The sequence below is a fragment of the Camelus bactrianus genome, chromosome 5 (genome assembly GCF_048773025.1).
Source record: "Camelus bactrianus isolate YW-2024 breed Bactrian camel chromosome 5, ASM4877302v1, whole genome shotgun sequence".
Lineage (NCBI taxonomy): Eukaryota > Metazoa > Chordata > Mammalia > Artiodactyla > Camelidae > Camelus > Camelus bactrianus.
In genome coordinates this window covers 99,208,563-99,233,007 of record NC_133543.1, presented here as the reverse complement: position 1 = coordinate 99,233,007, position 24,445 = coordinate 99,208,563, and the positions used below count along the sequence as shown (strand labels likewise).

Below are 24,445 nucleotides of genomic sequence, written 5' to 3'. Positions count from 1 at the left end.
GGCTCCAAGGTTAACAACTCATCCTTTCTCACACAGGGCAGACCCAGGTCTCTCCCCAAACCTCAGGCCAGCAGTCATTCTAATAGTGTTGCATTTTGTACCTCCCAGCAGTTTTCAAACAAATTCCATGCAGGGGTCCAGGGGTCCCCATCTTGCCTCGTCTGCCTAAGGGGAGGGGCCTAAGGCTGATGAGAGGCTGCCCCAGCCAGACGACTCACCCAAGCAGTTTCACTCACTCCTTCCCATAATCCTGCAGTGGCAGATATGACTATGCCCGTTTCACAGATGAGGAAACTAAGGGCGGGGTGGGAGGTGAGTGAGATGTTGAATTCCGATGTTTTTGCTCCAGAGGCCGGAGTTCTTTCCTCTACCTCAGGCAGTTTTGGAACTTCTCCTCCCATTTGTGAATTTCTGAAGCCAACAAGATACTCTCAGATTTTTTTTACAAGTCAGCATCTTAGAAGAGAGGTTGGCATCTAGAACCCTTTCTCTACATCCCTGGCGAATGCCATTCTGTCACCGCTCTGTCCTGCTACCAGATGCAAACGCTTTGGCCTCAGCACACAGGGCACCACTTTGGGGTGTGGCTGCTGGCAGCCTACCTCTCTGGAAGCTTCTTCCTCTTCTAATCTACTTCAAAGATTTGGGTGTGTGATCTTCTATTCAAACTATTTAAATGTTAGCGTCTCGCAGGGCCCCTGTTTTGTCTAGATTTGCTTTTACTTTCCCAGAAATTAACTCATCATTCACTTCGAGGAAAGCAAAATCACCTTTTATTTTTTTTTGATGAATTTTTAAGTTGTACAAACAGAGCACAAACATATTTTCTCAATTAAAACACAAACCATCTGGGCAAACTTGAAATCTCCCCTGCCCAGCCCCCTTCTGCCCAATTCCATCGCCTCCTCATGGTGACTAGAGTAGCCCTTTGGGTACAGACACTCCTGGTCCGATTTCCATGTGTAGACTCACATCCTAGTTTATCCATTGTTCTGCCATTTGCTTTTTTTATCCAGCAGTATGCCTTGGAGACCTTTCTACATCAGCGTATCCACTTTAGAACATAATTCTGCATCATACTTTAACCCTCTCTCTGTGATTTCCAATGTTTTTCCTTTTTAGAGACAAAGCTACACTAAACATCTTTGTTAACATCTCTGTGCAAATGTGTAGACCCTAAGGCAGCTGCCTATGGTAGATCTATTTGCTTAAAGGATGCTGGGCATTTAACATTTTCATGCAAATGGCTAAATTGCCTTTTAGAAAACCCATTCCACTCCCAACATTGAGCTGTGAACCCATGTGAGCCCCTGATCCACACACCCTGGTCAAGCCTTGGCTTCCCCAGGCAAAATTTCCCCATGCCGTAGGCAGGATGAGAGCTCCCTGTTTCGCAGGTCATTTGCCGGTTACTAATGAGGTGAGATTGTACATGTTTTCAAGTGTATTCTGGCCATCCCCAGTCCCTCTTCAGTCAAACAGCCTTTAAAAATCCTCTCCCCATTAAACAAAAATCTGGTTGTTTTTATTTAATTATTTGTGGAAGGGTTTACTTTTAAACATAATCCTTTGTCCCTTACATTTCTTTCAAGTGCTTCCTCCGGAGATACTGCCTTTGCTGTTTTTAACTTTGCCGATGACACTTTGTTACACAGACCTGTGCTCAGTGGATAACCTGGCCTTGGCCCCCTGCCAAGGCGTAAGCAGGTGTGTATGTGAGGGGTGGGCCACCTTCACCTGCTCTTCCTGGGGCAAGGGGCAGATCAAGCATTTAGACAGCTCATGTTTTTTCAGTTTCTGATGAGAATTGATGGGGAAAGGTCTTCCTTGCTTCCTTATTCAGCACTAACAAGGAGTTTTACTGGCAGTTGCATAATTTGAAATCTTTAATCCTCAAATCAAAATCAGGAGGGGGTGGGGGATATGCCTCTGGGTGGGGGGCAGGGTCCTGAGGATCCCACCCCCACCCCAATGCATACTCTGGTTTCCTGCAAACTCAGTGCTCCTTTCTGAGCCCTCAGGACCTTAGCTACCTCTTCTCCCCCCCGCCACCACCCCTCAACCCTGACATGTTTTATCAGACTCATTTTTTCAACCCCAAAATCTTTACCTGAGGCCGTGGACGGAGGCCAGGCGAGAGCTGCTGGTCAAACAGCTTCTGCAGAGACTCCAGGGAAGGGAAGATCCGGGTGACTTCCCTGGGGGCAGGGCGAAGGTCAAGGATTAGTAAGGTCCCAGTAAGGCTCCAGCTAGAGACGCAGCGTGGTCACGCCCACTCAGGCAAAGACAGGGGTCCTTCCCAGGAGGACAAGCCCAGGCAAAGATCCAGGCCAGCCAATGCTGGCCCGTCTCCTGCCCGACGCCCTGGCCTGCCTGTCCCCCACCCAGACCAAGCTGGAGCCGTGACGTGTAGACCTGATTTACTTCTGTTTAGCCACACTCAACTACGCAGCCTGCAGAAAATTTAAATCTAGAATCACAAAACTACTTTGAAATAATTTAGTAATCCACGGTTCCCAGCCTTTAGTGTTTATAAGAATCGTACCTACACCGAGTGTGAAAAATACAAGTCTGGGCCCCGACTGGCTCTGGTCTGGAATCTGCATTTTAAATTCGTGCCCCAGGGGCCTCCTGTGCTCACAGCCTGTGCTTTCTGGTTCCAACCCCTGTCCTGGCAGCAGAGATGGACGCCCAGACAGAGCTGTCCTTGCCTAATCCGCTGATAATTCCAATACCGGGGTTTTACCGATTTTTTATTCCTTCTCATTTTTTCTGTTTTCCAATGTTTTAGGAACGGTGGGCAATTTTGAGTTCTATTTTTCATTTATTATTTCATCAAAAACTGTTCATGTTTTGACACATATAACAGTCTTGGTGATTTCAAAATATTCTGTTGAGGAAATGGGCCCAAATCAATTGCTAGATAATTGGGTGAGTTTGAGATCTTGGCGATTATTAAGTGAAGGCTGCTCTGAACAGCTTTGTTCATAAAGCTCCTCTTTACTTATTCTCAATGACAATTTTAGGCTAACCAGAGACTGTGACTCTGGATCAACATCGCCAAGCCTCTGAGTGATGGTACCCATTACGGGGCCATGGGCACTGCTCCAGCCTGCTCCTCCTGGGAGCTGTCTGAATTCTTTCTAATCTTCTCTCTTTTAGTGGGCATAACAGTGCATTTCAACAGTGCTGAACTGACTTGCATATCTTTAATTTCTAAAGTCTTTAAGTATTTTTCGACCTGTTGTATTTCTCTTCCTATAAATTGTTCATGTCTTTGTTGGTTTTCTGCAGGGAATTTTGTTGGTATTTTTATACATGGGTATAAACTCTTTACTTACTGCTTTGTGTTTTATTTAATCTAGGTGTTGTAAGCCCCCCACCCCCATTCTGTTATTTTCATCTGCGGTGGGCTAGATTTCATTATAAAGTGCTTTATAGTTTTTTATTGCTGTGTTTTTCATCTTTTCCTTGATAATTTTTTTGCTTATCTTAGTTCAAAAATTGTCATCAGTATTTACTAGTGAGCAATTACTTGCTCCTCTTAAATTGGTTTCTCACTCTTTTAAAAGTTATGTTATATACAAGGTTTCTTGGGGTTGTTGTTGTTATATATTTTTAATTCCATATCTTGTCTGGAATTTTTTTTTAATATTGCGGAAATAAGTTCATCTTTTTCCATATTGCTATTTAGTTTCACTGAACTGCACTTGCTCTGTTTTTCACAGTTCTTTTGGGCTAGTTCATTGCACGAACCCATCCTAAATGTGATAGGATTTATTTCCAGAATCCATGTCATTCATTCAATGAAAATTCTGGAGCATCCCACATGTACTAGGCAATGCCATGTTCGCAGACTGACAGCATCTCACTGTTGCTGTGAAGGAAAAGCCCAGCTGGACTAACAAGCTAAGTCACAAATCTAAGTGTGGTAAGTGTCGGTTTACTGATCTAAGTTCTGCTGGGCTAACTCGTAAATCTGAAGTTTAGTGTCAGTTTACTGGGCTAACAAGCTAACTCGTAAATCCAAGCTCAACAAGTGTCAGTAACGTGATCTGTTCCGAATTGATAAGCTCCAGTGTACTGATTCCTTGCTTTCTGTTGTTTGAGCCTTATTGGCTAATAGCCCCATACTTGTAATTAACCCTATAAAACCTCATCTGCACGTCTTGGAGGTGCTCAGAGCTTCGGAGCAGAAGCCCCTCTGAGCCCACTGGCGTAATAAATCTGAGTACTCCAACCCTCCGAGTGGTGCTTGTTTCTTGGCTGGCCTGTTGTTTCTGTAACATTGCAAGGACGGTGTTTTAGCCTACCGGCTTTGACTGGCCATCCTTGGGACTCCTTTGGGAGTCAAGGAAGGTGGGGGGATGTAACTGACTCGGGAGAGGGAGGTATGTGCTGGGCAGACAGGGTGCTTGCTTTCGATCCTGCCTCTGCCAGAGCTGCTCTGTTCACTGTGCACATAGTGGTATTCTGTTTCCACTGTCATTTCATCAAAGAATTCCAGCCCAAAAAACCAAAAACAATTCTAAAACACTAATTCAGTACATGCTTTAACATCAAATAGGTCCGCTTCATTGTTCTCCTTTTTCAAAATGTTACCCGAAAAACACAAGTACACATACACAAACTGAATCTTTAGGGTTTTCTAAGAATAATGCTGTTACCCTCTGTAGTTCAAACCTTTGTAAAATTTTGAGTAACCTGGTTCCCAAATGTGTCTGGAGGTGCTGGTTAGGGTCACAGTGACTGATGATGCATAGGGACTTGAGCTGGAAGACTTAAGAACGGTCCTTATAATACAGATCTGCCTGGGGAAGTTACCATCAGCAGGGGCCCTGGGAAGCTTGTCTCTGCGTCAGGTCACCAGCTCGAGGAGAGACAGGGAGTAGAGACAGAGAGGGCTGCAGTCCTCAGGCAGGGCAAGGACCTTCCCAGGACAGCCGCCTCCCACCTTGGCCTCAGAGAGAGGGTTAATCTCCCCAGCTTCCTCACTCACTTTCTGGCTAGCACATCCAATATCTCCCAGCCCAGACCTCCAGACTCAGAAGAAACATTCTGATGTTCTGTTGTTTTCTTAATTTTTGCTTCTCTGATTCTTTGCTTCTTTTTCTCTTTATGCTTTAGCGAAAATTTCTCACACAGTATTAAATAATCAGGTGATAATGAGCATCTCTTTTTCATTTGTTAAAAGATTTAATGGAATGATTTCAATGTTTCCCTGTCAAGGATAATTGGTTTTACTTTGACACATACTGCATTATTAAAGACGTTGAATAATTTTTAAAAATTAGAAATGGCTTTTAAATTTTATCAGGTCTGTTAAGACATCTATGCAAATGATTCCTTCATCTCTTAGTGTACTGCTCAATTACAGTGTTTTCTTTATGTTCATTCACCTTCGGGGTAATTTCTTAGACAAAAATCTACATTTTTTCATATCACTAAATTATATTTGCTAGAATAATACTGAAATATTATACATTCATATTAATAAATGAAGCTGGATATAGTTTATTTCAGGCTATTATCTTGATCGGGGTTTTGGATTTAAGTCTTACTTTTCTTGAATATTGAAGATTTTTGTCATTCAAGAATAATTGATAAATTATAGTTATCATTCGTTGGAAGTTCAAAGGAGGGCATGCATGGTAATTTTCACATTTCATATTTCATATAAAATATTTGTTTCAATTAATTATAATTTGAAAATTTGCAGCCATGTAATGTACACTGTCTTCTTTATTGATTTGCAAATCTTTAGTGCAGATTATTAAATCTCCTACATTTCTAATTTTGAAAATTTTCTTAATTGACTTTTCTTCTAATTTATTTCTGTTTTTAACTATCTTCCCCCTGCTCTTCTCCTTTGCAGCCATTGTTATTGCTCACTCTCTTAACAGAGGTTCCTTAAAGATGCTGTTTTGTTCACTGCTGCATCTCCAGCCCGTGGAACAGTGCCTGGCTTGCAGCTGGCACACATTCAATCTTCATTCATGAATACTGGACAGACAAATGTTTCTGGTACTTTGCCTGACCCAGGAAATATCAAGGCAATCAGGATATGACCCATGATGCCTTCAGGAGACTGAGAAACTGGCATAAATTTGTATGCTTGACTCATTATTCCACCCACCACCCTTTTCATAACAGAGCTTTTAAAGCTATGGCTTTTCCTCCAAATAGTGCTTTGGCTACATCAGTTAGAGCTCTGATACACAGTGGTTTAATTACTCCCAGTTCCCAAACCTATCCCACATAGGCTAATATTGCATCAGTTCCTTCCTTAGTTCAGCTATGATTCAGGAGAGATGATCTAAACATGCCTAGATGGTTGAGTGGCTGTGGCTAGTTTTATTATTTATTTCTACTTTCATCATATTGTGCTATGGGGGTACAGAACAAACACTTTTGCTTTGGGTGTACTCATATCCAGCTGCTTGGTTAGCTGCTGGGGTCTTATTTTTAGGATCACCAGCCCTCTAAAACTTCTGGGGGAAAAAAAACTCTTGTAAACTTTTTGAAGTAAAGAAATGTGATGAGTACATTTTCACAAATTTTTAAAACCTGCAAGACTCCCTAGTCTCTCGAATGATATCTAGATTGAGTTACTTCCAGGTCAGTAGTCTTCTCCTTGGAGATACTGCTTGGGAATTTTTATATCATCAAGGAGAATGAATAATACCAATATTGTAATTTTTAAAAGGAATGGTGCTGTTCCTAATTATTTGCTTCCTGAATTTATCTTCCCTTGCAGTTTAGAAGATTATAAGGAGGGGTGTAGAAGCTCCTATCTGGTTGTTCTGTCATTGGATCTTTACGAGGTTTCTCAATACCTGGATTTAGCTCCTTCATAAGCTGGAAACATTTTTTTTTCTTTTACACATTTAGTCATTAATTATCCACCATTTTCCCACTGCTTCTTGGACAGCCCATGCTACCAGGAATAAGTTGAATCTCTATGCCCTTTTCAAAGACTATCACTTTTTAAATCACACATTCTTTGCATATGCTCATTTAGTCCTCCCGTGTCTTCTGTATATATGTATTTCTCTGACACTCTGCTCTGTTTTGTGATTTGATTTTCAAATTTGATTTGGAAACTATGGACTTATAGCCTCCAAGGAAGCAGTTATAATGGTGAAGTATTTTTGTTTTGGTTGGTTTGCTTCTTTATTAAAATCTGTGCCCTGTCCTCACTTAATAGATAAAATGCCCTCTCTCACACTTCGACATTTTATTCTAAAATTCTACTTGCAATTCTTCTCATTGCTCCATTTCAGGGGTTATCAGATTGGAGACTTTATTCTTTATTCTCTTTCCCTGGAAAAGTTACCATCTGGTTCTAGTTAATCTAACTTTGGGTTATAAATCTTCCTTAAGCCTTTGTGCCGCTGAAGCTCTTTCTTTCAGATGCAGGTACTGACACTTAGATGACATTTTTGTGGAGGAGTACAATCTTGCACTGTGTCTCACTCCTCAGGTATGAGTCAACAAACCTGGCCTGCTTTGGCACCATCCTCAGCCCCTGATCCAGCTCTTCCTCCTCCACCCCCCCCTTGAAATGTTTAGCCTCCATCCCCTCCATCTGCACTACCCCCTGCGGCGACCTTGCCCTACTTGTCTCCGTGTCAAGTGCCAGCTGCGTGCAGATGCCTCCCAGATGCATACCCCTAGCCCAAAGGTCTCCTGGGCTCTAACCTCTAGCACTAACTCCTTGGTTGGTAGCTCAGCTCATAGGATGCTTAATAAGGCCTCAAGTCAATGGTAGTTCAGAGAAACTACCCCCCCATCCCCCCCTCCTCCTTGACTTTCCCCAACTAAGTTATTGGCATCACCCGCACTCAGTGGCTCGCACCAAAAACCTAGTCACCCTCTGCCAGCTCTACCATCCACACACACCCCGGTCACACCAGCCTTCAGCACCCACATGCTCCCAAGCCTTGGGTCATTTAACTAACATCTATCAGCTGTTCCTGGGTGCAGGGACTGTCTAAACACAGGACTCAGCAGGATGCAAAACAGACACAAATCCCTGCCTCCTCTCGCTTCCCTTCTCGCGGGCCACCATCATGGCACACACAGCAGCTCCGAAGTGTCTCCTGCTTTGGGTCTGCCTCCACAGCCCTAACTCACATTATGGCACAGTCCCGACACTCTCCCCAGGGCCTGGGAGGCCTCACGTGATGTGGCTCCTGCTAGCATTGCCAGATAAAACACAGGGCACCCAGTTAAATTTGAATTTCAGACAAACAATGGATAATCTACTAGGGTAAGTATATCCCAATATTGTGGTATATACTTATACTAAAAATAACATTTACGGTTCATTTGAAGTTCAGACTTAAAGGGGCATCCTGTGTTATTTGCTAAATATGGCCACTCTACACCTGACTCTTCCCAACTTCCGTTCCTAACACTATCCTTCACTCTTTATGCTCCAGCCACACAGACTTTCCTTCTGTTCCTTGAGGCTGACCTCATTCCTGCCTCAGGACACTTGTACCTGACATCCCTCTGCCAAGCAACTGGATAGCTAGCTCCCTCTTGTCACTGAGGTCCCAGCTCTGTCACCACCTCAGAGAGGCATCCTTGACCCCCAAAGGACAGTAGCACCCTCCACCCAGTGTCTCTCCATCACATTTTTCTGTTGTATTTTGTCATGATATTGATTAAAATTATCTTGTTTATTTACAGACTTAATCAACTGCTCTATTTCTCACTAGGATGTCAGCTCCAACAAGGTCTGAAAGAGCAGAGACCTTGCGTGTTGTGTTCATTGCTGCATCCCAGCACCCAGAACAGAGCCCAGTGGAGACTCTTCATCCATATTTGTTAAGTGAGTGAATAAATGAATGAATACATTGAAGAGCTGTTCCAAGCAAAGCAGTTGAAAACTACAAGTGCATAGTTAGTTTCATTAAACGCTATCTGCAGGGTGGCAGGGGGACAGGAAACATAATTTTGTTCCTAAGATTTTCTAAGATTCCATCCCTGAGCTAACCAAGTCTCCAAACCTGACTATCACTTTGCCTACGAAGCGAAGACAAACAAGCGTGTGGGGAGTTTACACCATCATAGTATCTCTACTTCTAACTGGAAGTTAACTGTTCAGTAAATAAAGGTGTGGGAAACTAGCCATGTTGAGGAAGCTGCTGTCACTGTAAGAATGAGGTTACCTAGATCCCAGGAAAGTCCAGGAAGCAATGCTGTGTTGGGGAAATGTGCTGAGTGACTGGGTGACGCTTGTGGAGACACTTAAAGGTATATTTTCTCCTGGTCAAGGAAGCAGCAAAGAGGAGAGTCTTCACTGGAGCAGAAATAAAAGCTTGTTACCAGTCATCATGAAATTCTGTTTCTTAGAGAGAGTGCATGTGTGTCTTCCCTAGTGGTAAATGATTTGTAACAACAGTGTCACATGGAAAAATCTCTCTCCCTGGAAGTCTATAAAAGTGATGGCTCTGGGTACAATTAGCTGAAATTACATTAGTTGAAAGCCAACTCACTGAAATTAAGCTTGACCGGCCAACGTGATGAGCACTCAATCCGTCATAGAAATTATTTGTTAAATTTACCAAATGTACAGATTGTGCTTTTAAGAGCCTTTAAAAGGAAAGTTCAATTTGACTACTGATGGTGAAAGATTCTTTTTTGCATATTAACTAAGCTAAGATAGATACAGCACCAGAGAAGCTGACAAAAAGAATTTAGACACTGCTGTATATGTAATAAAACACACAACAGTATAGGCTGATAAAGCCTCACCCACATGAAATGCTCTTTTCCCAGCCGAAATTTTGACCTTTCATTTGCAATGGGATTGTTTTGGATCCTTGGATTTCTTTCAGATGTTTTGAATGTTATTTTCTATTTTTTCAAGCCTTTAAAATACTCTTTGGCCAATTCTTTAGACAGCTATCAGCCTTAATTTTGCCCTTATAACACTTAAAGTGTAATTACACTTGAAATTAATTTTAATGGTTATGAAATTAAAACCCATAATCAAAAACTCTAAAAGATATTAGAATTTTTGCCAATTGGTAAAAATGAATTTGATATCTGAAAATTAAAGTCTTAGTGAATTGTCTCACTTCAAAAAATTGCCATCACTGGCGATCTTGGGCCATCAACACCCACACAGATAATAGGCTGATTTTAATTTATTTCCTCTCGGTGCCCTTATGGGCTTGTCGAATGTGCTGACTGCTGCACAACGGACGAATAGTAGCAAAATCCTTAAACATTAGATCCTGAGCTGGTGTGAAAGGGCTGCAGTGCATTCTGCCCACCCTTTCCTGTAGCAACTGGCCTCAAATTAACTTTAGTTTAAAAGAAAAAACCAAAAAAACACAACAACCAAGTTCAAACACCAAGAAAACAAAACCTCAGACAACCACAACGATTTCTAAACCCCTTCGACTGCCCAATTATTCTGAGTTGAGCAGAGGTATGTAGACAGCCAGGTGGAGTGCAGGGTCACCCTAACGAGCTCATTCTCTGGCCCAGCCCGCCCCCTCCCGCCCCCACGGGCAGCCATTACCCATAGAGTTCCTTGCAGAGGAGCACAGTCAGTTTCTTCAAATGAGGCAGACTGCAGGAGCCCGACTTCACAAAATCAGAGTCCAGGGTGAGCTGGGTGCTTAAATAATCTTGAATGGCTTTCAGATGCTCTTCTGGAAGCCTGGGGAGGGGTGGGGAATAGAAATAACAACATGCTTACTTTGTCCTTTAGCCATAGATACCAACAGTCACAAGAAGAAAAAATCTACGTCCTCACTGAGACACTGTCCTGCAGGAGAATGTTTGCACACCTGTATGGTTCCCTGGGTCTTACTGAAGGGATGGAGACCAGGTGGGACAAGAGAAAGGGCCCAGTGAGAGAGGCTGCCTCTTAACCCACCCACAGTGGCTTTTCCCCAAGCTGGTGCATGGAAGGAAGTGATAGTGGCTGGAGAGGGAAAATGTTTATCCTTTGAAAAGGTGATAAATAGCTTCAAAAAGGTACACAGGACTTCTTTTCCCACTTCATCTGTTCCTAAAGGCAGGAGCTGAGGGCTGAGGGATGCTCTAGTCCAGAGATGGCAAATGGCTTCAGCTCACAGGCCAACTCCAAGTTCACAGCTAAAGGTCACCTGGAGCTCTGTGTCAAGGAGGTTCTGAGTCATCCTAGGCTCCAAGGGGAGGTCTCTGCCATGAGTGATGGGGCTAGGGATAGGGCAGTGGCAGCCTAGGTGCCCGCCCTTCGCGCCCCCATCCCTCCTCCAGGTCTGGTCCAACCCCTTTCAATTTACGGATGAAGCACACGGCCCGAGGCAGGATCTGCCCTTGCACAGGACAGCCCAGCAGAGGCAGCCCTGGGGCCGCCACCTAGGTCCGATCATACCTCTTCATTCAATCTCCCACCACCGTTTCTCTCGACAACTTTTGAGTTTTTGTTCTTATGATAATGAAAATTATAATCACAGCAAGTATTTCCTGAGTGCAACACACCAGTCACTCTGCTCAGCACTTTCTGTTCATTCTCTCCTTTAATCCGCACATCAACGTTATGAGGCAGAGAGTACTATTATTCTTATGTTACAAATAAGGACACGGAGGCTCGAGGACGTTGATTTACTTGTCTGAAAAAATTAATACAAGCCTTAAATATCTTTGCTCCAGCCTTGACATACAATCAAGTTTAAACTACAGATCACGAGGGTCTGCAGGATCCCCGAATAATGAAAGACTTGCTCTTAAGACTGGAAGGAGGTGGATTTGCCGTTTTGATGTATTTAGATTGTGAAGTCAGCAGCTATGCACATACCAGTTGTCACAATATTTAACTTTAATCTATACTTATTCTGAGCCTTGACATCATAAAAATCCAGTTTCTGCCTCAGTCTGTTTTACTAAAAAGGACAAAAAAGAAATCTCTCTTGTAGTATTGAAGTATGTTTACTTACTGTCTGTTTTTGTTTTGGGGGGAGGTAATTAGATTTATTTATTTGTTTATTTTAATGGCGGTACTGGGGATGGAACCCAGGGCCTGTGCGTGCTAAGCATGTGTTCTACCACTGAGCTATCCCGTCCCCATTCTGAGGTATGCATTTTAACCATTCAAATGTCTACTGACTTGTAACTTTGAGAGCCAGAGTGCTTGCTTTAGGAAGCTATATTTGTTAGAATGTTTGTTGCAGACATGTTTGTGTTGACATAAAGATGTGAACTCTGTTTATCAGAGAAGGCTGATTTTACTCAGCAGTCTCATAGTAACTCTGACCTAACTGATCTCATTTACTTGCACAAAACACTGTGCAGGTTGTCTTATAGCTATTTTATAAGCAACACAGATTGACTTCCAAACACAAGGCAGCATCTCAGTTTTTCATGACCCAGAAGAGAAGGCAGGGTGAGCATCGTGTTGCCAGGGTCCTCCCCACTGTACTCGCACTTACACACCCCCTGCTCCAAGCAGGAGTTTTTGGCCGAGTTCCACTGCTGTGTGTTAACACAGGAGCCAAACCAGAGAGGGCGCACCTCCTGTGCTCACCAGCCCTCAGCTGCCCCGCCTCTCCCCGGAGGCCGCGTGGAGGCCTGGCTGAACACCTCGTCCTGCCCCACGGCTGGGCCCTGAGCGCCTAGAGAACACCCGTTCCTGCAGAGGCGAAACGGACGCGGAGATGGAGCCAACAGAACATGTGGGAGAGTTGGCAGGGATGGGCAGTGGCGGTACAGCCGGGCAGCCTTGTCTGCTTTCTCAAGGAGCACACGGCATTTACTAGATGATAATAATGATGACGAGCTTGGAGAGAAACAGAATCGCAAGGAAATGAGGCAATGGGCTTGGCAAGGCCTGTTTTAATAAACATTCGTTATTCAGACACGTTATCAGGATAATCATGATAATAGATCAACTATTCAAAGCTCTGGATATTGAGCTACTGGATAAGTAGCACAAGGAATTTAGGGAGCTTGCAGAGAATATAACCTGGTGGGCCTGGAGAAGAATTAGAGGATGTGTCAAGGTGGAAATATAAAGATACCAGGTATCTTAGCAACCAGTGGCTTGTGTGTACCTTTAGGCATTTCCTTTGTACTTTGCCAAATCAGTTGGTAGGTGAGCAGCCCTGGCTGCCTCAAAATCATCTTTCAAGTTGATGTTACATTAGCCCTGACCTTAGGATGTCCTTCGGGGGTCCTTTTCTCACAAAGAAACAAAAAATGTTTCAAAATTATTAATGCATGGAAGTCACTGTGCACAAACTCATTCATTCAACACATATTTAGGGAGCGCCAACTCTGTGCTAAGCAGCGCACTGGGCACCGGGGACACGGTTCCCCCGTGGACCCCATCTCCCTGTGGAAGCCATCCCCTGGCCTGTCTTGAAGTCAGGGCCTTTGATTTGCAAAATAACCAACACCCCTCCAAGGCCCTACCTCAACCTCCCATCATCCAGCCAGGGAAGTGCTGGGCCTGCTAAGGGAGGTGGAGAAGCTGTAGGACCTCATCAACGTGGACCAACAGGAGTCAGCCCGGTACCACCTACGGGACCAGATCCTGAGAACCTTGGATCAGAGCGAGTGAAACAGAGAACGATTGCATCTCACAGCGTCCACCACAAAGAGGGGAGCGTCGTGTTTTATAGACCCCCTAGTCCATACTGCACAGGAAAGTATTGCTCTGACCCATTTCCTGGTGATGAGGAAGGTGGCCTCCTTTGAATGGGGCCCAGAGCAGAGAAGGACTGCATGGCAGGTCCAGCCTGCAGTCCAGGCAACCTCCTCCACTTGGAACACCATCTGACCCATGGGGGTAGAGGTACTCGTGATGGGAAGAGATGCCAGGTGAGTTCACAGCAAGCCCCAGTAATGGGATCACAGCACAGGCCCCCAAAGTCTGGAGTGGGGCCATGCTGTGTGCAGCAGAGAATAACAGAGCCAGCTCCTGCCACGCCAAGGGGCCTGGTGGAGACAGAGCATCTGAGCGGGGCCAACGAGCGTCCACACAGCCAGAGCTGTGCCGTGTGGCCCAGCTGCCTCAGACCAACTGTCGGGAGGTCAGTGGGCTCCACAGCAAACCTGTCCTGGGGTGGAAGGGGGATCCAGGAGTCAGCACAGAGTGAGCTACCTGGGATCTGTGGCCCCCCGAGGCCAGCCTGCCCGGAGGGGACTCACCCGCTGGTGTCCATGGTCTGCAGTCGCTGAAGCAACGTCTCTGAGAGGCTCGGCCGGCTGACCTCATTCGTTCGAGGATTCTCGTTCGAAGGAGGGACCTCCTTAGTCTCACACGGCCCGGCAGTTAAAGGGATGTTTCTGGGTGGCAGCTCAGGTGGAGACAGGACACTTTCTACCCAAGAGAAGAGCAGGAATGCCATCTGGGCTGAGCGCATCCTCTCTCCCTCCTTTGGGACCACACACCTCCGGAGAGGGCTGTGTGCCCACCCGCTGCACCCTCCCAACACGTGGGGCCCAGGTCACTGCGCCCAGCTCCAGACTCATCTGTGCCTGCACTGTCCCTTCCTGTCCCTACTCCTTTGCCAGAGGACTCCGGGACTAGATGGGGAGCCTGCTGAGGGCAGGGACCTGGTCTTGGGGGTCTCTGGCCCAGGACCTAGCCCAGATTTTGTTCCCATGGAGGCTCTGAAGATGCCTGCTGGAGTCAGATGGCCGTGTTGGGCAGGGCTGCTGGCCTTGGATGAGTGGAGCCAGCAGCCCCAGCAGCTCAGCAGGACAGCCAGCTTGGGGCTGAGGTGGGGGCCCTCGGCCAGCAGAGGCTGGGTTCCCGTGACAGGAGGAGCCAGGCAGGGAGCAGGCAGGCCCGGCCACAGTGCTCCTTTCTCTCCCACCCTATCCCCCTTTTCTCTGCACTTTCTCTCCAGCCTCTGTCTTTCCTTCTCTCTTCCCCTGGACCCTCAGAGACAATAAAGGAAAGTGAGGAGCTCCCTCCACCCAGTGAACTGAAATATGAAACAAATGACTTGAACTTGACCTGGGAGATGGGACTCCCACCTATTCACCTTGAAAACTTCCATCTCACAGATGCCACAGGTGAGTGAGGGTCCTGAGCCCCTGGGCTCCACGACCTCCTGTCCAAGCGTCTTCCCACACAGAATGGCCGTCCCAGGGCCCTGGCCACAGAGCTGTCCTGGGGCATTCTCTTTCTCCCTCTTTCTTTTTTAAAAAATTGAAGTTGAGTTGATTTAAAAGGACACATTTTCTTTAAAGGATGAGCCCTCCTCTTCCTCACCTGGCCTGGGGTTCTTTCAATGGTTCTGAGTCCATTTTGAGCCCCAGGGGGACAGGCAGCACCTTGAGGAGACCTGAGCCAAATCAGTCACCGGGCTGGCCCGGGGGTTGGGAGCAAACGTCATGTTGCTTCGGTTCAAGCTGACAGCTGGGCTTTGTCTGGGGGTGGGAGCAGTCACAAGACAGGGTTTCTCTTTCCAGCCCTTACAGAAAGGGTTGGGATCTTTTTCTAGGCACCCACTCCCAAGGGGCAGAAAAGCTGGCCTGGGGGCGAGAAGGAAGAGAGGACACTTCTGCAGGATGGCTTCTCAGGCCAGCTGGGGGACATGCGGGCACAGCACTGGTGAGTGACCCTGGACTCCAGGGACACGTCAGCTCTGGCTGTCTCACAGCTGAGGCCACCTCTCACTGGGCCGATGGATGCGAGAAGGGACCCGGCCTCACCTGTGCGGAGCTGCACTCTGTCTGAAACACTGCCTGGCCCTCACCGCCTCCAAGAGCTGGTGAAGCTGCTCTTCAGAGTTTACCACCTGACAGGCAGCCAATGAGTTGAGAAATCACTCAGAGTGGGTCTCTGGGGAGGTGGGAGGAAGATGGGCAGGTGGCCCATGGAAGGGGATCAAAAGACACCCAGCACATGATTGGCAGATGCCAGAGATGGGCCGGAGACAGGCCAGGGATGATCACGGCTCTGACCTAATCTGTCCTTCGGGGGACACCCTGGGGGACACCCTGGGGGACCTTGTGTTTCCAGGCCCTGGGACTTAGGAGGAGCCCTGACCGGTTTAGAGGCTCAATTATGTGTCTCAGGGTTTTCTGCTAGGACACGAGCTCCCAGGGGGAAAAGGTGAGCTCCGCAGGCCTCTCACTCTGTTGGTCTGTCCCTCCACCGTGTACACAGCGGGCCTGCCTCTCATCTGCCATCTAGGGGGCCCTTTTTTTCCTTTTATGATGACATCAAGAAGCACCTTTCTCATCCTTCTGGTTTAGTGCAAGGATCTCCTCCCTCATTCTCTTCACAGGAAAACTCAGCTAATTATTTTGACAGTGATGGTAGCTTCACTTATCAGGTGCTTACTATGTACAGGGCTCTGGGATCTACACTGATTAACTCATGTCATGACACCTTGAGAGGTAGATATTATTTTTGGTGTCTCTTAAAGAGAGGTCTGTGGTTCAGAGAGGTTGAGTAATTCACCTAAGGTCACACAGCTAAGAAGCTGGGGACCAGGAAGTTTGATTCAGTTCTGCCTGACCCCACAGTCTGTGTTCCTAATTTGTCTTTAACACCGGGTCACAGTGTCTGATAACTGGACTCAGCTGATCTACAAGCACTTGAAGTGAGAGGAACACCCCAGAACTTCACCTTGGTACTTAGATGGCAGGGTCCTGAAGGCACTGCCAGCCTCTTGCCTTCCCTTCCATCCTTTCCTACCTGTCTCCTCCTCTGGCTCGTCACCTGCGTCCTCCTCCTCCAGCGGCACTGGATACTGCAGATGGGTCACCAGACCCATGTTTTCCTTCTTGTAAAACTCGATGAGCTGGTCCAGCTTGGTGAAGAACCTCACAGGGACACCTTCGGATGCCTGAGGACAAACCCCAAACAGAAGCACATCTCAATGGGCTGGAACCTCACCCAACCACAAAAGGCCACCTGCGGCAGAGACGAATGAGGCTGAGGGAGTGACCACGATCCAGAAAAAGCCCTGGGCTCCTACGCAGGGTCTGCCAGCCACTCCCACACCCTCCCATCCTGTAACCGGCAGCCTCTAAGAGACAGTATGCAAAAGGCACAGTTTTAAAGACTTTTTTCTTTCAGTTTTTTTTAAACTTTTATTTTTAAAAGCATTATCTTATACAAGTAGTGCATTTTCATTATGGAAAAAAATTTTAAATATAGAATTAAAAAAAAAGAAATCACCTGTAGTCTTATAATCTACAGAGACCTATTTTCAATAGTTAAGAATGTTTTTCTAGACTTCTTATGTGTATGTTTGGTGGGGGGAGTTATCCTCTCCCTTCCCAAGATCATTTACTTTTAAATATAGGAAAAATCTATTCTACCAGTTGTTTTGCTTTTATATTTTTCATTTAATGTAGAATTCTGTTTTATGAAAACTCAGAAAATGGTCAAGGCAGCACAAAAACCTTTCCTGATTTGTATCTCTGCAGCTGATGGTAGGGGAGTGGAAGGGTAATTCCACTGGGCTGTTCAAATGCCCTGGGGCCAGGTCTCCTTCCTCTGCCCTGTGGCTCCAACAGGAAACTCAAGGTAATCTCAGGGCAGGCAGCCCCGCCCCCGCTGAGGCCCCACCCACACCGAGGCCCCACCCACACCAAGGCCCCGCCCTGTTATTCCCTCTGTGGGGGTGGGGGTGGAGGTGGAGGTGGTATCATGTAGCAGGGCAGGACAGGAGAACTGCAAGCAGGACACTTATGTTCTCATCAGGGCTGCAAGCTCCAGCTCCTAACCCAACATGTTCCAACATCTGTCCAGTCCTCTGGCCCACCTCTACTCCGTGTTCCCTGTCTCAAGGAATGGCTCCACTGTCTCCCTGCTGGCCCAGCTAGGAACCCAGAAGCATCTGAGACTTCTCCCTCTGCCTGGCACAGAGGGCAAAGGTAGACAACGCGGGGCAGAGTGTTCCTGACCCAGCCAAGAAGATGCTGAGCGAGGCTGTAGCCCTGGATAAAGGAGAACCATGCAGCCGGGCTCCAAGGAAGACCAGTGAGTGGCAGGGGGGCAGGTGGACAGGAGTAAGTTGTCAGGCTGCTGGAGGGTACAGGGACGAGCACCGAAGACGCGTAACCACCTCTGGCTAGGGCTTCCCAGGCCTTGAAGAAGCACAGCGCCCCTGGTCCTATCACTAAGTACCTGTGATTCACCCCATCATCATAATAGCCATCATGTCAATGGACAGTCATGTATTTAAAATTGAGTTGAAAAGGGGCTATTTTTGGAGTTGGAGGTGAAGGATCCAACTGCTCCTTGGGGGGCTGTCAGCTGCCTTCTCAGCTGAGGGAATGGGACCCTGAGAGTCCCACATGGGGAAAGAGAGTAAGGAAATAGGGGGAGGTTGGAAAGCCCACCCAGGTTGGTGGGGCCTGGGCTGGGCGGGGTTGGACCGTCTTGACTCGCCCACCTTCAAGTCAGGTTCCTATTGCTCGAGCGTGCTTGGCACTGATGCGGGAGGTCATCAGGGCCACATGTAAGCAGGATTAGGAGGGCAGACAAGGCAGGATGACCCAGATCAGGACAGATTCAGACATCTGGGAATGGACCAGGACTCAGCCTTGTCCCTGAGTGGGGCTCCCGGTGGTAACCCCAAGTCGTGGTGAGGACATGGTTGCCTTCAGCGAGACTCACCTCTGCCACTCACCTTCACTCAGCTCCACACTTGTCTCTCTGTCTCCCCTTGTCTCTGTGTCGCTGCCTCTCTCTCCACGTGTATTTGTGTGTATACACTGCACATGTGCATACCTTTGTACGTAAGGGCATGTGTGTGTTCGATGGTGTGGTTGAAGCTATTTAGTAAATTGGGAGAGAGTTTAACAAAAGGGTTTTCTGATCCTTTTCAATAAATCCCCTTGCTTTCACAAAGCCCCACATTAAGCAATCTCTTTCAAGCATTACTGAACCCAAGATATCTGAGTAGCGGCAGCCAGGCCTTCGAAAAAGTAACTTAAATAGGTTCAAAACCCAAAGTGAGCAGAATAACAAAAATAATTTGACATGACACAGGGTCGATGAGCTCGATTAAAGCAGTCATGACAAGTGTCATCCTGTCTGAGAACTCACAGCTAATGGATGACAAGCCATTAGGAGCATGGGAAAAGGATGGGAAGCTATCAAAGGAAATCAAAGGGAAACGACTCGTGAGAGTCTGGAAAAGGGCTCTCAGCTGGAGGACGTCTGGGGAACGGATGTCTGAGGGAGCATGTGCGCTCAGGGGATTCAGGTGCACGGCTGCTGAGACATTTTATGTACCACTAAAAGCTAAAGCATAAACCCCAATACACCATCAACTGGTGGGTACGTTCAATTTAAGAGATGTTAATATGAAAAAATAAGCACCTTAGAATGGATGGAATACATTGGGTACTAAGTGTGCAGAGGAACAGAACACTCTAAAATTAATCTAATCCCAATGGATCCCGTGAAGGGGGAGGTGGGCGGGAGGTGGGTGGGAGGACCCGGAGCAGTGCCAGGTCTGAGCGATGTTGGCGCGTCAGACTGCTTGTGCTTGGACTGGTCACAGAGGCCAGGGAGCCAGGGCCTGGTGAACCACGGCTGCTGGGCGCCCCGGTGGCCCAGGTTCCCAGGAGGGTAGAGAATGAGGGTTGAATCCAAACCTCCAGGACCATAGAGCAAACCAACGAGTGGCCACTCAATGGCACTGATGGTGGAGGAACGCCTTCCTGCACACGCCACAGCTCCTGAGACGGGAGCAGCCGGCAAGCAGGGGCAGGTCTGCACGTGTGTCTCAGCGGACAGACACACAGACACACTCGCACAGAGAAAATGATGAAGGCAAGGAGCCAACTCGGCTACAGTTAGCGGCTCCTTCGGGGAACTGTTTCCAGGAGGACATCCTCAGAAGTTGTGGCTGTTGGCGCTAAGATTGGAAGAGGTCCACAGACACTCCTTTGAGAACTTATGCTTAAAGCATGTTCTAGAACAGGGGCAGGAAGAAGAAAACGTCAAAGTGCCCAGAGCTGCAGAAGTTCCCAAGCTGGCCCAGACTCAGACTCACGGCAGGCGAGGAGTGCAGTCTGGACAGGTGGGGCGGAGGCTCAGGGTGCCCGGGAAGGAGCAGCCCAGCCACCGCCTTCTCACTCCTGAGCTGAGCCCGGAAAGGCCCTCTGTTGATGGACGGCCAAGAGTGCAGCACCACGTGGCCAACGAGGGGGTGGGTCTGTGTGAAGGGTGGCCGTACCTGGGTGTGACCTGACAAACCCACCAAGTCAAAGCCAAGAGAGGAGGCAGGGCTTTCAAGTGGACAGTGCCTTGACCATGGGCCAGCAGGGGCAGTGGAGTCCCGTGGGGAGGGGCATCCGGTCGAGTCCATATCTGCCTGCCCTTGTACCCCACAGTCAGGGGTCAGGTCTTAATGTCACATCCCCAGATGGTGCTGCAGGGTCTGGCCATGGGGGTGCTTGGATGGACTTGCAGCATTGGGGTCAGGATGACAGTCATGCGTTTGGAGTCTGGAGAGAGATGTCAGAGAGGATCCTATGTGGACCTGGGACTAGGGTGCAGAGAGATGGTGGGGGGAGGGTAGGTAGCAGGGGGAGTGTCCCCCACCTGACCCTCCAGAGGTAGTGCCTTTTCAGCAATTTAAAATGTAAAATGTCTGACTAGAAGGTTATCATGTGTATCAAGTCCAGGCCAATGGCAGATGCCATGATAAACTGGGGATTTGGGGAGAAATCAGTGGACGGGGTGTAGGGATACCAATAAAAGGGGATTCAGCATTCCACGGCCAGCAACGTGGGGGAGCAGGTTCCACCCTGGACTGACCACCGGGGAAGGGCAGATGTGGGACTCAGAGAGGGCTGAGCTGAGAGGGGAGGGCTGTAGCCTTCAGCGGAGCCAACCCCCAGGCCCCACAGGGAGGGAACTGGGGCTGGAAGTGCCTCCCATCCTCCAAACCAGGCGATTCGGTGGATCTGGGCCAGAACAGAAGGCACACAGCACAGCAGCAGCCCCGCAAGCCTGCGGGGACAAGACGCCCAGGGAAGCAGTAGGAAGGCAAGATCCCCATGTCCTGCAGGCTAGGGCGGTCCTCACACCAGGCTGGGGACCGCGCGCTTCTGGGGAAGGGGGCTGCCCTGCATCCCTAACGGCTGCCAGACTTCGTTCCTCATTCCGCAGCCACTGCCTTCCTGAAGACATCCGTCAAGTCATTTTGAAACAGAGAAGGAAACCCCGAAACCCCGTGTTAGCTGCGCCTTGCAGACGGAGCCCCGCACCTTACAGACGCTGCCCAAGGTAGTGCCCAGGGGGCACAGATTGGACTTCTGCACTGTGGCCACTCTCCCACCACCGGAAACCAATTCCTTCTCCCTTTAGCAGATACCTAGAGCACGTAGCAGACAGCTTGATGTGAAGAAGCAAGAGCGGCCTTTCCTGAGTCAAGTTGGCTGTTAATTCGCCAAACATGGGGCGAAGAGCAGACACCCCCCAGGGTTTGTGGGATCCACTGAATGGACATGAACGCATATTCCCCACCAAAAGTGATGCCGAAGAAATGGTGGTTAGTTCAGATCATGAAACAAAATACCTGTCTCCTCTCCTGCCTCCTATTCCAGGTCTCTGGAAATTCCCAGGTGATTTCCAGCAAGATCCTTCAGGAAATCCCTGCAGACAAGCTCCTCACAAGGCTCAGTCTTGCCAGTCTCCCGCCCAAGCTTGCAAGTCCTTGAAGGAAAGGGACCCTGCTTGGCTCGCCTCACAGTCCCCTCAATCGCCTGCAGGGGTAATGACAGTCCCCAGACCTGTTTTGAGAGATGTGCATGCACCTTGCATAACACATACCTTACAGTTGACAAGTTGTAGCAGGAAACACAGAGATGTGGGTGGCCGAGCCAGGCCTTGTAGGGAGAGGTACAGCACTCCTGGGAAGGCTCAGAGCCAGAGGAGAGCGCTGCCCCCCAGCCCCAGACCACCAGGTCTTTAAAACAAGGATGTGGGGAGGGTGTAGCTCAAGTGGTAGAGTGCATGCTTAGCATGCATGAGGTCCTGGGTTCAATCCACAGTACCTCCATCAGAAAACTAACTAAATAAATAAACCTAATTACCTCCCTGTAAAAAAAAATTTTTTTTTAAATTTTAAAAAGTAAAATAAAACAAAGGACAGCTGATGTTCAGACTGTTGGAGACTTAGGGCTGTGCCCTCTGAGAAACACTGTGTTACCAGAAACAGTTCTTGGGCTATGACTTCAGACACCTTCCAGAGGAAGGGGGACCAGGGCAGGAAGGCCAGGTCACCGGACAGGCTGAACTTTCCCAGAGGGTAATTTTAACTTCGGTGCTGTCTGCTGTCTCACAGTGGGGAACTGAGAGCGGGCTTGGCCCCCAGAAGGAAGCGGGCCTAGGGAGTATAATGGAAGGCCTGCCTCCTGGGACCCTCTCCTGGAGGCTTTGCCAGCCCTGCATTTAAAAATAAAAAGTATATACAAGCATTGTGGAAATTTTACAAGTAATGGGAAAGTGTTAAGAAGTGTGTGTGTGTGTTTTGGGGGGATCTGCTCATTATCCCACTACAGCCAAGCATTTCTTTCAAGTCAGCGGGAAAGTCACTAGCAAGGTCTTAAGCAGGGTGACAGCACCAATTGGCTGCTGTGAAGAGAATGGCAGGGAGAGGTGGGATGTGGGGGGCTGGTGTCATTATTGTTTCTAGTCCCTGGTGAGGAGACCCTGGGCCTGTGGAGGCTGGAAGGGTGTCGGAGGCCTCAGAGGTGGGGGCAAGGGCAGAGCTGGATTCAGCCCAGACCCCAGACCTCAGAGTTCCCCAGACCTGGGGCTCCCACACATCCACAGAGGCAGCCGCACTGATGGAGCCGAGTGAGGGGTAATGTGGAATTTGGTGGTCTGGGCCCAGTCTCTGGGTTCTGGAACATCACCTCCGGCCCCTGTGGCTCTGAGACCCAGCGGCGTTTCCTCCACTCAGAGATCAGCTCAGCAGGGGCTGGACTCGCTGCCCTGCCCTGCTGGAATCCACCTCCTTCCAGCCCTGCCTCTGCCGTCCCCCATCTCTGCCAGCCCCTGAAATGCTTTCTTTGGTCTTTCTTCTGCTCTCAGGACGGTTCTAAATCTTTAATCACCCCCTCTCCCCTAAACTTCTTCCTAAGAATCACAGACTGCAACTTGGGTGAAGGAGGGAGCAGCAGAGACCTGATCATGGTCCTGCCGATTTTGAGTCTTGTTCTAAGAGTGATTTAAGTGGAAGCTGCCCCCACCCCCCAGTGGGGGTGGGGGGCAGGATGGAGCTGCAGATAGAAAACCTGCCGGATGACTTGTTAAGACCCCAGAAGGGGCGGGTGAGGATGGGAGGCTCACCAGGGAGCATGACTCAGGATGCCTGACTTTAGGAACTTGGTTGATTTCAGAACCATTTAGTGAGATGGGAAAAGGCGGTGGGCAGGCAGGTTTGGGAAGAGCTGCAGAAGCCAACAAGCCAACTTCAGATCCACAAATCCATCTTCATCCATAGGCCCTGGAATGGACCCCAGGCTGTGCCTCCTTAAAAGCCAGTCAGCTCTTTTCCTTCCCTTCCCGTCCCCTCCCCTCTTCTCTTTAAGACATATTTATGAGTTTGCTTCCTTTCTCTGCTCTTCCTTTGAAGCAGCCAGGGCTGGCAGGGCTGGGGCCGAGGAGGCGGTCAGCAGGCAGAGGATGTGACTGGGCTGAGGAGGTGGTTGGGGCTTTGGAAGCAGCCTGGCTGGGGCCCAGGGTCAGCAGAGCAGAAGATGGGCTACACACAGGGAAATGAGCAAGTGATGAAATACATGAAGAGCTGGGAGTCACACTTCTCCCTGCCAGAGAAAGGAGTGAGGCCAGAATGAACTCCGTCAGTAGTGTCGGACTGGAGGGGGGAAGCATCAGTGTGAACTCAGGGATTTTACTACATGCAGGTAAATCCTGCTGCAGGTGTGATTGTGCCTGTATGTTCATACACATTTCCCAGCTCTGTCTTCTGAGAAGACCCAGAAGCAACAGCATCCCAGTTGCAACGAGCCCTTCTAAATACCACTCTTCATCAAAAAGAACCAGGCCCCTTGGAGAGACGGCTGAATCCAGGGCCGGGGCAGGAAAGGTGTCAGGTGCACCTGGAACATCCGTTGCCCCAGAAAGTAAGGAAATGCTCAAAAAATGATAAGGATTTGTCAAAATGATACAGGAGTCAGGAGACAACTGAAAGGACAATTGAAAGGACCATCTGGCACAATTTGAGCATCAAAATGAATAAGAAAAATAATTATAATTCATTGAATAAAATAGGAATTCATGAGTTCATGCTGATGTAAATAAATGAGAAGGGGAAGCTCTTTTTCACAGTAGAATGCCAATTAGTAACTGTCACAGGAATGATGGAAATTGTCACAGGAATGATGGAAATTGTCACCATTTGGCAACCTTCATCATAATAACTGATTCAGGCAAGAACCAACAGATACCAAAGACACTAGAACTAGTGGGGGAGTTTGAGGAGGA

The 24,445-nt window shown here is 48.1% G+C and overlaps 1 protein-coding gene across 1 annotated transcript in view; it reads right to left on the bottom strand.

The window, feature by feature from the left end:
• Positions 1-24,445, bottom strand: part of INPP5D (inositol polyphosphate-5-phosphatase D) — a 114,144-nt gene that overhangs the window by 49,763 nt on the left and 39,936 nt on the right. Inside the window, exons 3-6 of the mRNA XM_010948173.3 lie at positions 16,664-16,814; positions 14,158-14,329; positions 10,541-10,681; positions 2,111-2,198 (exon numbers count right to left, since the gene is read on the bottom strand). Coding sequence (XP_010946475.3) covers positions 2,111-2,198; positions 10,541-10,681; positions 14,158-14,329; positions 16,664-16,814 — 552 coding nt within the window. The remainder of the gene's footprint in view (positions 1-2,110; positions 2,199-10,540; positions 10,682-14,157; positions 14,330-16,663; positions 16,815-24,445) is intronic.